Genomic DNA, 16,546 nt, shown 5'->3' on the forward strand with positions numbered 1-16,546 from the left:
CAATCTTAGAAGGAATTGGAAGTCCTGTTGTACTTGACATCAGGACTTAAAAAGTTCTGACAAAAAGATAAGCAAATAGATTAATAAAACAGAAGAAAGTACATAAGTAGATCCACAGACATATGGTCAGATGGTTTTAGACAGTGATGATAAAACAATTCAATGAGTAAAGGAAAATTGCTGTGACAAATGGTGCTGGAACAAACTAAATATTTATCTGGAAAACAACAATATTTGACCCCTGTGTGTGTGTTAGTTGCTCAATCGTGTCTGACTCTGTGACCCCATGGACTGTAGCCCACCATGCTCCTCTGCCCATGGAATTCTTCAGGCAAGAATATTGGAGTGGGTTGCCATTTCTGACCCCTACCTAATAACAAAGGGGAAAAATTTTTAATTCAAAGTGGATCATGGACCTGAACACAAATGGTAAAACTGTAAAGCTTAGAAAAATATTCCTGACTTTGCGGTTGGTAAAGACTTCTTAAAGAGGACACAATGTATTAACCATAAAACAAAAATTGATGAATTGGACTTCACTGAAGTTAAAAGCACCTTCTCACCACAAGACACACGAGAAAACAGACAACTTATGGAGGGAAAAAATGTCTACCATAAATCTTACAAAGGACTTATACCCAGGACTACTATCTTTTTTTTTTTTTTTCATTTATTTTTATTAGTTGGAGGCTAATTATTTTACAATATTGTAGTGGGTTTTGTCATACATTGACTCCTATCTTAAAAGATTATCACTAGTCACTATCCAACTAAAAAGGACAAAAAATTGGTTCAAACACGTGAAATATTTGTTCATTAGTCATCACAGAAATGCAGATTAGACCACCTTGAGACACCACTACATACCCATGAGAACGGCTAAAATAAAAGATGGCCAACACCAAATGTGAAGCAACCAGAACTCTCATATTTTGTTGGCAGGAATGGAAATGAACAGTCACTTTGGAAATGGTCATTTTCTTAAAAAGATGGATACACAGCCATCTATCCTAGAAATTCTATCTAAAAAGAATGAAAACGTGTCCATAAATAATTCCTAGGCAAGAATATCTATAGCAGTTTTATTCATATTAGACAAAACCTGAAACAGACCTGGGGTCCACAGAGAGATGGCTTTGCATGAACCGTGGTGTGTGCACACAGCACCTCGTGGAGACAAGAACACACTACTGATAGAGCTGCCTGTGTGGACGAGTCCCAAAGTCACCACACGGAGTCAGAGCCACACCAGGGGGACATGCCACATAATTTCCCTCTATACAAATCTATTCATTTGTCAAGCTCAAGAGAGGCTGCTATGGATTTAGAGCTGTACATTTTCATTACCTGTAAATTATATCCCCCCTCCTACAATAAAATAGCTAAGGCTCTTGAGGTTAACATTTTTAATCCAGCTCTTTTAGTTCTGTAACAAATTGAAGGTCAAGTGCTAAATGATCTTTCACAGTTTTGGCTATCTTATTTTTATCAGTCTAATTCAAAATCCTACAAGTGTGAGCTTAAAATGTATTCAGGCTTGGTTTGTTGGTACCTTGGAATGATCCATGTCGGTCTCCATGGAGCAGTGTTGGCTCAGGCCTCCGTGGACAGAGCCACACAGCATTCACCTCTTGTCCGGCCATTCTCGTAGTGACCTCTTCTCTTATATGCTTTCTTCCAAACTGAGGTCCATAGGAAAAGCTTAAGATATACCACAATTAGCATCTGACCTCTCTCTCTAACTACTGGAGAAAGCCATATTCTGCTTTTCAGGTGAAAACAACAAAATGGAACATTAGGACACAATTTCCCGATTGACTGAAACCACTTGTACATTTGGCATAATTCATAAACAACTCATCAAGCTAAAATATAATGTTGAATTTTATAATAATTAAAACTGGATTTCTAAACTGCATGGATAACTCAATAGTATAGTTTAGTCCTTTGTAAACTAGTGAAAAGAAAAAATTAACATGAACAGCTTTAGGTAAGTGCAGAGCTAGTTGGTAAGTAAAGTAATGGAAAGGTTTGGTCCAAAATTGTGAAGACTCTGAATGCTCTACTTATATCACAGAAACCAAAAAGTGTTGATATATCCCTTTACCAGTGTGCTTCTAAAGAAACTGTACAATTTCTCACTTCAGGACACAAAAGCAAATATTTAGGAAAAATATTAGCAAAATGTCCTATGAATTCAAACGGTTGACTTCACGCTATTGCTTCCACCACAGGCAGGCGTGATCTGGGCAGCTGGAGGGGGCTGAGGATGTTCTTGTTGAACTGAATGAAGCTTGACATACATTCAGAGCCATTCAGGTTTCTGCGACCCAGTAAAATAATTAGTACCGGGCTTTAAAAACAATAAAGCATTGTATAAACCTTACCTTTTAAATGCATTTCAGACCTATCAGAAAGATCAAAGAAACCTACCCTTATATGTTAAAGTAAAAATACGAGAATTTAAAAAAAAAAAGGCACAAAGGCAGCTAAGGACAGTAGTGTACTACAAGTGGCAAAGTGGCCAGCTAAAAGAAAATACATCATTTCTCTTTTACAAATACAGCAATTAAATGTATCCATTATGAATACAATTTTAAAACTGTTTGGGAAAAGTCTATAAACTGTAGTCCACATGATTCTGATTTTAAAACTGAACAAGTCCACCAAGTATAAAACTGCTTCATTCAAATAGTAGGTATTTTTTCTCACCTCCCTATTTTTGTCAGAGATATTTATAAAAATTTGACTAAAATTATTTTTTACCTCTTTTCAAGACTTACCTGAGACTTAGCATTGCGGCCGTGTGTTTTCACTAAAAACTGCCACTGCAGCAGAATTTCCTCTTCCTCTTTCTAGAACTTGTTTAGAAACGCTTGTTTCTAGGAAACTGTACAAATCAATGTGCCAATTTAGTGAGAAAACAGTGCAACCTGAGGGTTCGAACTACCTAATCAGTTTCATCTGATGGTATTGGGACAACAGAGGCTGCAATGTTCACATGGGAGGACTGGGAGCCCACGCAGACCATGCATGTCCAAGTCCAGCCTGGTACCCTGCACAGACCTAAAGACAGACGGCTTGGTGCCCCTTCATCCTGAGCCTGACAACTGAGCAAGCAGGCTGGGAAGTGAGCCCTGTGTGATACCCCAGCAGACTGTGTAGGGACTGGCCTGAGTAGTTCACGGTACAGCGCACACGTGTGCACACGGCATGCGGGTCACAGGCAGGTTGCATTAACCTGACACTAGGACCTAACACAAGATAAACAAAGAGGCTCAGGCTGTTCCGTGTAAGAAGGATATTTAGTTGCTTTAAGTTACACAGCATCCACTTTTACATTTGCATTTTTAAAAATAGGAATTTACTGTTCACTGTGGGGCCCAGATACAACTGAAGTATTCAACCCTAAATAAATGCTACTAAGTATATTCTAAGTCTTTTGGGGACAAGGAAGGGTACCCTCCCTAATGACAAAGTCTCCAAAGTCAAATTGCTTATGAACAAAGTAAAGGTTTATAAATATTCTGGCTTTTTGTAAATTTTCTCAATATAACTTGGGGGCTAATGTAACAGCAGAAATAGAGGCTCGATGGTCAGCATGAATATGCTTTGTTATTTCTTCTCCCGACACCTAGGGATTATATGAACAAAAACAGCATTATACCATCTTCTCACTGACCAAAGCACCACTGTGTTGATCCGATCATGTAAGAGGTGACTCTCCTAGAGGCCAAAGTGACAGACCTGTGCAGGGATGTGGCCTATGAAGGAAGGTGTGACGAAGGAGACATGGGCTGACACTGGTGGAATATCACAGGATGACTTAACCTTGGCCTTGAAAACCGGAACCATTTCAGAGGTGAAAAATCACACCACTGTTACTAGTGATGTTGAAGAAAAACAAATTAGCCAGGGTTTTTCACTGATGGGGTGACAAGCATTAGAGAAAAAAACAGACAACAGAAGTCAAATTAAGTCAACATAAAGCAGTAATAAAATATAAAAATAAGACATTTTTAAACTAGTGGATTTATTCTAGGTCTCAAAAATTTGGAAAACACTTAAATTAAAATCTTATGCCCTCTAAAAAAACCAAAAGTGAAAAAGTATCAATTTTAGTAAAGGTATCAACATATATATATATGCAGATATACATATGAATAAGGCAAAACAGATTTACATAGGTGTTAATTTTGGCACTTTTACTTGGATTTTTACAGAAAGTGAATACAGATGTCTTTGCATACAAATTCTCATTCTGGAGAAGCAGGATGCAGAAATAAAAGGTTCAAACATCTCCCTTCTTAAAAAGAACATTGAAAAAGGTAACTTCACCCGTTAAGCCTCCTGGTTGGCCACTTGATAAATCTGGCTTGATTTCTCTCATTCCACAAGTTTGACAAAGTTATTTTAAGTTTCTATCACTGATACCTGGTCATCCACTTTCAATCCATGTACCATTTGGCCAGAAGTCCATAAATAATGTTTCCAATGTAGAAATCTTAAAGTTCTAAAGGGAAATACTGCTCAGTAGATAAAATCTCCTGGAATGTCTTGTAGCAAAGGTTTCTCAAATTTAAATCGTTTGGAAATGGCCTTTTGCTCCATCTTCTCCTTTTCAGACTGTCTGCATTGTCCTAAAGTATACGAAGTCACTACAATCAGCTCCTCTGTTACAATGGATTCCTCGGTTTCTGGCTTCTGAGTATCTGAATTACTTTCAGACACAGAATCTGCTTCCTGGAGGGCATGTGCTGCTTCTAAGGCCCCTTTGACCTTGAAGGCAGGCTCCTGAACACCGCTCTCAGTCAGCCATGGGTGTTTCAGACACTCCTCTGCAGTGGCGCGATCTCTGGATAGAGGTACACAGTTTACCCTTTAGACAAGATGGCTTAAAACGTCAATCATAAGTCAGAGCCTAAGGGATTATATTTTGGGACATATGAAGAGCTGGTAAAAATCTTACCATAGTTCCTGAATTAAACAAAGTTTTTGTATTTGCTTGTAAAAACCATTCCCCACAATGTTGAAAAATAGTATTTTAAGCAAGTTATCTCCGAAAAGCCCCCTTGAAAGACCAAGAACAGATGGAAAATATCTATTATACTGAGGTGCAATTCACATTTTCTGAAAATATTTTCACTTCTGCCACTTTTCCTTTCAACAGACATAAAAAGCCAAAGATTTTAATCTAGTTTTATGTCTACATTTTCATGTCTTCATTTTGGGGTTTCAGTTGTTAATCTGCTTTTGTTCAGAGTAGATGACTTAAAAATGGATAAAGATCAGTATTAACTAATACTTACTCAGGTTTCTTAACTAAAAGTGTCTTGATGAAGTCAACAGCTGACTCAGACACAACGTCAAATTCTTCCTCAGAATAACTTAAATTCATCTGTGAGATGTTGAGGAAAGTTTCCTGTTTATCATCGCCCAGGAAAGGTGATATTCCTGTCAGCATGACATATGCTAACACTCCAATGCTCCTAAATCAGAATGAAAAGGAAAGAAAAATCAGTATCAGATTCACTTCTTAAAACTGATTTGATCAATTTTTCATCAATGATTCTTACCACATATCTGTTGCCATGCTGATAGGATCGTAACTAAGAACTTCAGGAGCTAGTATCAGAAACAAAAGAAAACATTTAGTTTTGTGGAAAAATGTCAAATTTGCTGTTAGAGATAAAAATTTAAATACTCAAAACTATTTGACATTATCAAGGTTTGGGCTAAAATAAGTTCACATTATAAATCAAATTAATATGAATTAGTGTAAAGTCTAACTAGACATTTGTAATTAACTTAATTCCTTTTTGTATTTCTAGCCTCCAATGCTGGATCCTAGCAATTTTTAAAAAAAATATTTGAATACATAAATACTACAATATAAAGTGATAACTTTTAATTTTATTCCCCTTCTTCCCACACTCTCTGTCTAATCAAGCATCGGCTCTAACAGGTTCCTGCTTTTAAACCTTGCCTTGAGTCTGCAGTACTTCCCCCCAGACCCCTTAGGACCTGCTTCTGATCTACTCTAGGCTGTGGCTAGAGTGAGCTTTTAAAATGCCCATTAACTCAGAGTCAGTCAGCAAGGTTAGAAAACAGCCTGGGCATCTTCGGATGACACGCATCATCACAGAAAACAAGGACAGCTCCATGGGGTGAGGAAAGCATCTGCTTTGCTCACTCTAACTAGACTGCTGCCGCCGGGACAAGGCAACAGGAGGGCAGTCCCAAGTGTGCGAGGCCGCAGGCGAAATTCAGGAAACTCCTCCTTGGAAACTACTCACTGACACAAGCCAGCCAACCCAAAGATGATTTCCTTTTCAGTATACAGATAGGAAGGCCAGGCTATACAAAGACAGACAGTTAAGTACTGAATCCATTTAAAAACAGATCAAAGACTAAAAAACTGGTAATTACCATAAAAAAGGGAATGAAAATGTTGAAGGGAAAACCAAAACACTCAAAGTCGCACGTGCATGTGCAGTTGGGGTCAAACCTGCCCCCAAATATGAGGGGAGGAAGGGCGGGGGAGGATACAAGGGGGAGAAGTGGGGAGGACGGATTTCCTTAACTCCTATCTGAAGACGCCAAGCTGAGAAACAGATTATGAATATTACTTAAAAGCTTCAAAAGAAACTACTAGGAAGTTTAAAATCAAATGCATAAAATCCAAATTACTGGAGGGGAAAAAGTAAAACAGCCAAGAGAGCAGTAGATGGTGGGTAGAGGGGGAGGAGGTAACATCAGTTACTTTTCTGAGTGTTTATGATGTGCTCTCAACACCGACAGAAGAACATCACTAAGATCCAGTGAGGCAGGACTTTCACAGCCTTGTTTCATGGACAGAGAGGCGTGCGGCACAAAGAGGCTTGGGGACCGAGGTCACGCAGCTCGCCAGCGAGGAGCAGAACACAGCCGGGCAAAGGTGGTTGGTGCAGTGGAAGTTTCAACTCCCCTTAAAAGGCAGGCCAGGGGAAGGCAGGCAGGAGAGCCCTCACGTTTTTCTATATTATATCCTGAATTATTTTCAGGTGTTCCCAATTGGGCTTATACTATTTTTTTTTATAATAAATAATAAAGTTTTGTTTTTTTGGAGGGAAAAAAGCTCTTGATAGAAAACTGAGAATTTACCATAGAGCAGAAAACACTGGAAAACAAGCAAACAAAGCCCAAAACTCATTCAGGGCAATAATTCCTGCGGGGGTCTCAGCCCATAGCCCTTCAGTCTGCAGTCGTCTGTGTTTCTTCTAGTTTACAAGGCCACCCACTAATCACTGGCTAACACGTCAGGCTACTTGCCCTGAAGCAGCACATTAAGCCACATTCCTAACCCTTACACTGTGGTCATGAGGCCTTATCAGTCTGCATACAGGAAATTAAGTGTTCTAGTCCACCAAGAAACCCCAAAATCAATATTTGAAGGGTGTTTTTCTGCCTGGGATATCTTTTATTACCGGGTCTGCGGTTTCAAATCGCAGGACTTTAGAAAACAGTTTAAAATTTCAAATTATTTTTTGTGCTATCTATAAAAAAAAAAAAAAAAGCCCTATAGCTTTGTTTTTCTCAACCCTAACTGTGCCTTGGGGCTTTCTGTATGCCCTGGAATCCTTTTTTCCTTTCTACACACCACTCTCCCTTCTCATTCTATTTTTTGCCAAGCCTCCAGGCCATCTAGGAGGAGACTGCCTGTCCATCCTCTTCACACCTCTGCCCGCAGGCAAACCTTTCCCCCCAGACAGGGCCACAGTGTTCTCTCTCGTCTTCAGCTCTCACCTGCAGCCACAAAAGCCATCCTCCTTCTCCCAGGGCTGACATCATCCCCGGCAGCTTCCACACTGACCTGCGACACCCGACCCCTGGTCTAAAGAAGCTGAACTTCCAGAGCTACATCCAAGGTCTTGTCATCACAAAGAGCCGTTTCTACTCAGATTTTAAATAAAACTGTAATCCCTGGTCACAACCTTTAAATTATTTCACCGCTTTGCTCTTCTATAGAAATCTTTTTTTAACCTCATTCAAACCACTAATCCTTCTGTGCTCCACCTTTCTTCTTGTCTATCAAAAAAGTCTTAGTTTACTTTATCTACCAACCTAGAAGCCACTGAACGGCTCTCTCCTTTTTCTCTCTGCCAGGAGCTTTCAGCTCTGTATCAACCTAGCAGAATACCCAGTATTTCCCACACATGTGCAATCACAGACCTTGCAATGACTTTCACGATGTTTATTATCAACTCGAAGTTCTTAACAGGTCCTTTACTTGTTCAATATCCTTCCACCCTCAGATAACCTGATAGCCTATGCTGCTAAGTGAAGTGAAAGTCACTCAGTCGTGTCTGACTCTCTCAGATCCCATGAACTATACATTCCATGGAATTCTCCAGGCCAAGATACTGGAGTGGATTGCTGTTCCCTTCTCCAGGGGATCTTCCCAACCCAGGGATCGAATCCAGGTCTCCTTCATTGCAGGCAGATTCTTTACCAGCTGAGCCACAAGGGAAGCCCACTCCATTTAGAATGAAGCACCAATTTGGTACCTTACTCTTTCAAGTTTTCTGTTTTTTAACTCAAAGGAAGGGCTCTCTGCCAGCAGAATTTCAACACAGTGGATGGCTAGCCCCACCACTAATCACACCACGTGTGAGCTCCCCAGTGAAGGCGACGCCTGTCCCTAAACAGAAGACACACCCCGCTCTGACAAATACTCACCCACATACTCAGGAGTGCCCATTATCTCTCGGAGTTCTTCACTCTTCTTCATTATTCTTGAAAGGCCAAAATCCACTATCTTAATGTCACCCAGTGGAGATTCACTTGTCAGCAGAATATTCTGAGGCTAAAAAATGACACCCCCAAATTAATAAGCCATGATTGTGTATGAAAAGCAAAAAGAACAGGTTGCCTGTAAAACATACAAATTTTACCTGTGGAACTAAGAGCGAGAAATTTACCAGTGGACAGTCATTCATTAAACAGCTCTGCTTACAGCACACTTCCTATGTGTAAGGCAGGCGGCTTCGTACCATCTCTTCTCTGATGCTAGCTCCTCCTCAGTACATAAATATGCATCTATTCCTATCTTAAAAACCAAACCACTTATTAAAAAAAAAAAAAAACCCTCCCCTATGACCCTGAATCTCTTTCTACCCAATCCACTCCCTCCCTCAAAGCTCAGCTATTGAAAGCAAGGTCACTAGACCTTTCGACCACTTCTCAATCCAGCTGAATCAAGATTTGCCCCTTCGGCTCAATCTGCTCTCACTAAGGTCACAGTATCTTTAACAGTCGAAGGCCCGCCAAGTCCGGGTGTCCTGCAGGCACTGACCACTGGACAATCAGGAACTCCTTCCTGGACATCCTTACAGTCCGTCTTGGATATATCCCTCCCTCTATAGATCCCTCTCCCTTTTCTCGGGATTTCTTTGTCCTCCTTTTAAGTACTGGTGTTGCTCAAGATCTCTTGCTGACTGACCTTTTCCCAACACTCTGCATTCTATTTCTGAGCAGTTTTATCTACCAGCAAAGTTTTGGTCCTCTCCAGACTCACAGCACCAATTAAAATCAGATCTTTTCATCTGGCTGAAATGTGCCACACCATTGGCGTCCACCTCGGGGCAAGGCCTTCAGTGCAGTCAACACCTCGGGCACAGATTCCCATCTCAATGCCCAAGTCAAACACTGGGAATCATCATAAAATTCTGTCTCCATTTTCTACCACTGTCAGATCAAGTGAAGTCACCAGTCATGCTCATTCTAGGTCCTAGACCCCAGTATCTCCTCCGCTTAAAGTTTGGGGTTTCATTATTTCCTACTTGGACCACGACCCTGCGTCTCTAGTTTTCCCTACCTTCAGCCCATCCTTCTCACACAATAATCTTCCCATAATGGAAGTCTGATCACGATATTCTCCCTATGTTGTCCAGCTGCCATTCTTCAGCAACACACAACACTCCAATGGAGTGGGGGTAGAGGGTGGATGCACATGGTGATGGTGAGCACTACCCAAAGCCACAGAATCAATAAGCTTCATATCCCTGGAGCCATTTTCACTCATTTGAAGAAGACACTTTGGCATAAAAAGTCAAGCAGATATATATGGACTAGAATGTAAGATTCATTAGAATTTTTTAAATAAAGTACAAAATGTGAGTTTATATTTGCTTCATAAAGGGTCTGCACTTACTGTCTTTCGTTATTAAGATAAATTGAGAAGCCTGCATACTTAGTCGTGTCTGACTCTTGGCGACCCCGTGGGCTGTACCCACCAGGCTCCTCTGTCCACGGGATTCTCCAGGCAAGAATACTGGCGTGAGCTGCCACATCCCCCTCCAGGAGATTCTGTGGGGAATCTGTTCCCAATCGATCAGGCTGTAGTCCCTAAACAACACACATGGTACACACCTCTGGCCGTGCCTCTGCTTGGGAAGCTCCCTTCCGCACTGCCTGACAAATTTATCCTTGCCTCTCACTCCAGCCATGGTGGGTGGGTCTCCTCTGCAAAGGCTTATACAAGACAAACTGCTCTAACAGTAATTTCCTATTTCCCCGTCACACCCGTGCTCTCGAGGGCGGTACTGATGGCCACCCGCCTTTCCTTCCACTCACACCCAGCTGGCTCCATCCGACTTCCATCTTCTCATCTGCGGCCCAGGTCACTAGAGGTCAATGGCACGTCTTGGCTCTCCTCTGAGCACCATCTCAGTGGCACTTGACACTACTGCTCCTTCCCTGTTTATGAACTCCTTTTCTCTTGGCTTCCAGAAAAAAACACTCCTGGCTCTCCTAACTCTTGGCTGCTGCTATCTCCTCTGTGGTCGGTCTCCTATTACCCACCTGCTAATCGCTGGGTCCCCACAGCCTGACCTGGAGGCTCCTTCATCTCGTCACCCCACTCCCACCACAGCACCCACCCGCATCATAGGCGGAACTGTCACCCGCACCTCAGGGGTCACCATCCTCATCTCTGGCTCAGATCTCTTCAACCAACTCCTACCTAATCTCTCCCCTCTGATGTCTCGACCTCAGATTCTACAAGCTCCAATCAGACTCGCTCCTATTTTCCTCCCAAGTCAGACTCTCCCACCCTCTGTGGGCATCTCAGCTGATGCTCTTTGCAGCCGCCAGGACACAACGCAGAAGCATCTGCATCTTTCTGCCCCCCTCCCCGCTCTGCCATCTAGCTAGTCTGTCACCATATCACACTGACTTTAAATCCCAGACGCAGGCATTTCCAGACTTGGTCTTCTCCTCTCCCACCACAGGCTGCTAACTCCAGCTACCATCACTGTTTGCTCAGTTGCAGCAGCAAACGGCCCGAACTGCAGCCAGCAGGCTCTTTTGTCCTCTGTGCCACGCCCACACCCTTTCAGTAGCTGTCCCAGCTCCTACAATAACCTCCCCACTGCTCACTGGGGTCCAGAAGCCCCTGGCAGGGCGAGCTCCGGCCCGGCTCCCCAGACTCCTCACGCACCTGCTTCCCGCGCTCAGGGAGTCAGGCTCCGGGACGCCGCCAGCCACTCGCACCTGCGCTGCTCTCTCACAACAGCATCTCTGTACACCGCCCGTCCTCCGCCCAGAACACTGCTCTGTCCTGCTCTGCCTCCTGTCATCTTGGTGAGAGGATCTGGCACGGGAGGGAAGCAGCGTCGCGAAGGGCTGTGCTACGACACAGGAAGCTGAGGTACAGACGGGTTCTCTCTTTAAAAAGGGGCCGCAGGGCTTCCCTGGCAGGCCAGTGGTTAAGCTCCGTGTTTCCAATGCAAGCGGTGCGGGTTTGATCCCTGGTCAGGGAACTAAGATTCCAGGTGCCTCATGGCCCAAAAAAAAAAAAAAAAAAAGTCTTAAAAGGCATTTAAAAGCAAATAACAACAAAAAAATTTTAAGGAAAAGGGGTCTTACTGTTGACCCAACCATCCTGCCTACCCTTCTCTACTATGCAAGTGCTTTAGGTCTATCACAGTCTGGATTCAGAAGCGGAGAGTGGGAAGAGCTTCCAGTTCGGTGGGAACCAGAGCCACAGCCCTGGTCACTGAGGCATCTCCAGGCTCAGGGCTCCGCTCTTGGCAGACAGGCACTGGTATTCACTGAGTAAATGAAAAGAAGAAAGGGGACTCTACAAAAAAGCCTGTAGAGGGTCTCTACTTCGTGTCAGGACAGGTGGTAACATGACTATGAACAGTAAGCCCTTACTGTCCTGACTTCACAATCAGGAGAGAAACAGATGGGCCTGTCAGGCTTAGCTGACTCTGCTGTGCGTCGGTAAGTACTGCAGTCCACAAAGCGTCTGGGCACTAAATGCACTAGAGGAAGGGATTCTACCTTGGAGAGTTCCAGAGGAGGCCAGGGGGCAGACCCTGAAGGGGAAAAAGGACTTCACCATTCACCATTCACTCAGCCAAGTTTCATGGACTGCCTAGGGAGCTGTGACCAGGGGAAATGGCAGAAAACAAGATGTGTCCCCCGTTCCAACAGGGTCAAGTAAGTACCAACAGATAGTATAACTCAGGCAATTTTTAGCTCTACAGAAAACCCAGAGTGGGTAAGGGGTGACAGCACGCCTACCAAGTATGTATGTGGATGGATGCTATTTCTAGGACAGTCAGGGAAGGCTTCCTGGAGGAAGCAGTATTTGAAGGGAGACAAACGTTAAGAAGGAGCCAGTCAAGGTGGAGCATCTAGGGGTTGGGGGAGGCAAAAGGAAGAACTGCAAGCTGGAGACACAGAGGTGGGAGGCAAGTGTGAGGCTGGAAGGAAATGGGGTTGAGGGCAGGACTTGCAGGGTGCCGTGGGCCATCCGGGAGCACCTGGCAGGGGGCAGAGCAAGGGGAGGCACAAGAGGACACCCCAGGGAAACACGGCCACAGGGCCCATCCCACAGCGTGACGTGTGCAAGGGACCGTCAGATACAAGCCTGCGGCTGCAAACAGCCTTCTAAAACAGTGCCTTTAGCCTGTCTTTAAAAGCCTCCAGAGGGGGAGAGACTGAGGCAGATGTGATAAAGCACAGAATGAAAGAAAAGAGAAGAAATCTCACACATCAGAGGCAAAGTGCACAGGCCATTGTGACTGATGACATGCAGGAACAGAAAGAGGGAGCTCGTGTCATTCGCTGACTGATCCGTCAGGCCCACAGACAGGACCATCACTTCAGTTTTCCCAGGACCACCCAGGACAGTTGGAAATTCAATCTGGAGAGCAAGGCCAAGGACAGGGCTTTGGGGCCAAGAGCACACAGGAAGATTAAGCGTGACACAAACAAGAGGAGTGTGTACGAGGCAGAAGAGCAGTGGGCCGGGACGAAGGCTTGCTGATAACTATGCTCAGGGGATACAACAAGAATCGGGGAGGAGGAGAAGCTGGTCTGAGAGTGAGAACCCCGGTGTAACATCAGTGGAGGGGAGCCATGACGAAGTGCTCCATCGAACAGGACAAGAGGAAGAATGAGGACCATGAAGGAACTCGGAGAAAGTAACTTTCAGTAAAGCTGTGGGAGAAAAAACTAGCTTACAGTAGGCAGAAAAATGAATGGAGAAGCTAAGAGATATAGTACAGGTTGTTTTGGCTTAAACGTCTCCCGATCCCCTTGAAACCAGTGCTGTCCTGTTGCAGAAAGGTCATGTGAGTCACAGAATGCAGCTTAAAATTACCTAGCACCCATATTACAAAAAGTAAAACGAAATGGGTGAAATTAAATATATTCATTTAACTCAATTTATCTAAAAGTTCATACCTTCAACATGTAATTGATATGCAAAATTATTTAAATATTTTACTTTTTTTCCACACCAAGTCTCGGAGCTCTGGTGTGGACTTCACACTTAGAGCCCATTTCAGTTCAGCACCACTCAGCCAGTGGCACTGGGCTGATGGTGCAGCCATAAACTCCCTTAAGAGGGGAAAAAAGATCCAAATGACACCCCAAGAAATGGTCAGAGAATTCTGAGTGTCTCTTACTCAATGTTCTAATTATTACCACTATGCAATTAATGGAATGAGAGTTTGTTTTGAAAACAAATTCATCAGAATAACTAAAGCTTTTCTGCCTATAGTGAAAAAACCATACCATGGCCAGTATTATCTCTAATTTTGTATAAAAACCTGTTTTGTTTTTTAAATTACAAAAAGTTTGGCTACAGTAAACACCTGAAACTGAATAAAAACTAAAACAACAAATTGCTGTCACTACAGAAGTTTCCACTGCAGAGGCGTGCTCAATGATTTATAAATACCCCAACCAGATAAGCACTCTCCTGCCCACAAAGATTGAGAAGCTTAACTGATCAGTGTTAGAATCAATTTCTCTTTTCAGTGAGGTTCTGGTAACATAAACCTCCTTATAAAGCCACGTGCTCTTTCTTACTTAGCTTCTTGCTAATTTTTCAGGGAAAAAAATCCTATACAGCACTGTGATTGTAAGTCCCCGACTTCTCAAAACAACTGTAATTTTATTACAATAAAGAAATACTACTTACAATCAAATGTCATTTTTCAGGCAAATTAGATGAGAGGCGTTTGGCTCTGAATATATGTTCATCACTATGCATGCTTCACCCCTCCCAGTACACCAAAAATGCCAAGAGAAGTACTGCTAATCACTGGATCTGAAGGGTCATTTGTGACTAATAAGACATGTTCATTCTGGGGATGTCTGTAAATGCCATTTATTCCCTTAAATCTTTTTCCCTTACATTTGGTTTACCCTTTATATTCCCTGGGAAACGCTTTCTTTAGTTGTTATTCAAAAGCTTGCTGGTTGAGTGGTAATGCAATAAATTCTTTTTTTTTTTTTCCCCATTTATTTTTATTAGTTGGAGGCTAATTACAATATTGTAGTTGTTTTTGCCATACATTAACATGAGTCAGCCATGGATTTACATGTGTTCTCCATCCCGATCCCCCCTCCCGCCTCCCTCTCCATCCCATCCCTCTGGGTTGCAATAAATTCTGTATTTGTGTGACCAAATTATTAGAATGTTCTGTAGTAGTTGAAATCAAGGCTTAGTCACAAGTGTCCATGATCTGCCAGAGTGAGAGACCTTAAACCCTTGAAAGAGATTACTAGAGAAGACACACGTCTCATAATAAAATCACAGCCATTTCATGGAATTTCACAGTTATGTTTTTTGTGTCCCCTTGACCAACTGTGCCCTGGTTTAACCACCAGTGCATTTTTAAAGTAGAACTTACTCCTCTAAATAAAAGACTATAGTCTCCATCAATCTCTGATGGAGAAATAAATCCACTTCCATAAGTGAAAATAAGTGCTAAAAACAAAGATAAGCTTAAAATTTACAGCTCAGTCAGTCCTCTATTTTGTAGAATCCAGTTCACGATCAAGGCTATGGCTCACAATACTTAACTCTAATTTAAGATGCACGCATCCCGAGTAGAAAGAAAGAAAGAAAGTCGGTCCACTGAGGGGTAATGGGGGTGGAATACACAGGAAACATACAAACCATCTTCAGACAATGGAAATAGAGACATCTTCCCAAAATCTTATTTCTCAGCTTCAAGGGAGAATCCTTTTCTTTATCTGGGTATCTTCACCTCTGCACATGGTCTATTTACCATTTACTGAGAGTCATCACTGGATAAGATCATTGTAAAGTTGAGGCTAATCTGTTCAATAAAGCTTAAGGTACCATGGACAAAATTTTGAGCAACATTTTATCAGGCAATGAAAGTTTAAGTTAAATTGACTTTTTATGCACTAAAACCCAGGTCCGAATACAGAAATAGGTTAATAACCTGCCTAAATAAATTGGAGGAACTATTTACAAATGTTACATGATACCAATCTTTCAAGTAAAATGCTGATGCCTAAACTTTCAGTGATCAATTTAAATCTCAAATGAAAAAGTTCCAGCTTCTAATGCATAGGCTGCTCCACTCCTTCCCATCATATACATTGCGGTGGGGGCAGGTTTAATGACTGAACACCTAGTACAGAACAGTGAAAGATCTGGCCAGTACAAGACCACTGGAACACAAACAGCCTTGGTTATTTTTTTTTTTGACTTTTATTTTTTGGAAACATGTGGGATCTTAGTGCCCTGACCAAGGATGGAGCCTCGAGCCTGCATCCCCTGTATTGGAAGTGCAGAGCCTAGACCACTGGACCACCAGGGAAGCCCCAACCTTGGATTTTAAGACTGGATATATGTGCCCCTTCTGGTCAGTCCTCCTCCTGGCTGATGTAAAAGCAGGCCACTATGCCCAGGACCAGCTCACATTACTGAGATGATTTTGAGACTTGAGCTTTGTTCTGACTCTGAACATTTTGGTAATCCTCAAAATACCTCAAACATTTTCATTATATTTGTCATGCTGATCTGTGATCAATAACCTTGGCACTGGGAAAGATAGTGACACTTTCTTTATTGAGATATTCACTTTATCGTGGTGTCTGGAAGCAAACCTGTGACTTCTCCGAGGCCTGCCTGCATCTGGCTGAGGGTCTTTAGTGAACCAGTCTTTTGGCAAACTGACTGCCCGGGGTCTTACTTGACTGAAGAGTGTATTTCCCATTCTTGCAATTA

The 16,546-nt window shown here is 42.6% G+C and overlaps 1 protein-coding gene across 1 annotated transcript in view; it reads right to left on the reverse strand.

The window, feature by feature from the left end:
• Window positions 1-4,184: 4,184 nt before the first annotated feature.
• STK17A (serine/threonine kinase 17a) overlaps window positions 4,185-16,546 on the reverse strand; it is a 35,429-nt gene continuing 23,067 nt past the window's right edge. Inside the window, exons 4-7 of the mRNA XM_061165630.1 lie at window positions 8,719-8,845; window positions 5,577-5,625; window positions 5,310-5,489; window positions 4,185-4,855 (exon numbers count right to left, since the gene is read on the reverse strand). Coding sequence (XP_061021613.1) covers window positions 4,531-4,855; window positions 5,310-5,489; window positions 5,577-5,625; window positions 8,719-8,845 — 681 coding nt within the window. The 3' untranslated portion in view covers window positions 4,185-4,530. The remainder of the gene's footprint in view (window positions 4,856-5,309; window positions 5,490-5,576; window positions 5,626-8,718; window positions 8,846-16,546) is intronic.

The sequence above is a fragment of the Dama dama genome, chromosome 18 (assembly GCF_033118175.1).
Source record: "Dama dama isolate Ldn47 chromosome 18, ASM3311817v1, whole genome shotgun sequence".
Lineage (NCBI taxonomy): Eukaryota > Metazoa > Chordata > Mammalia > Artiodactyla > Cervidae > Dama > Dama dama.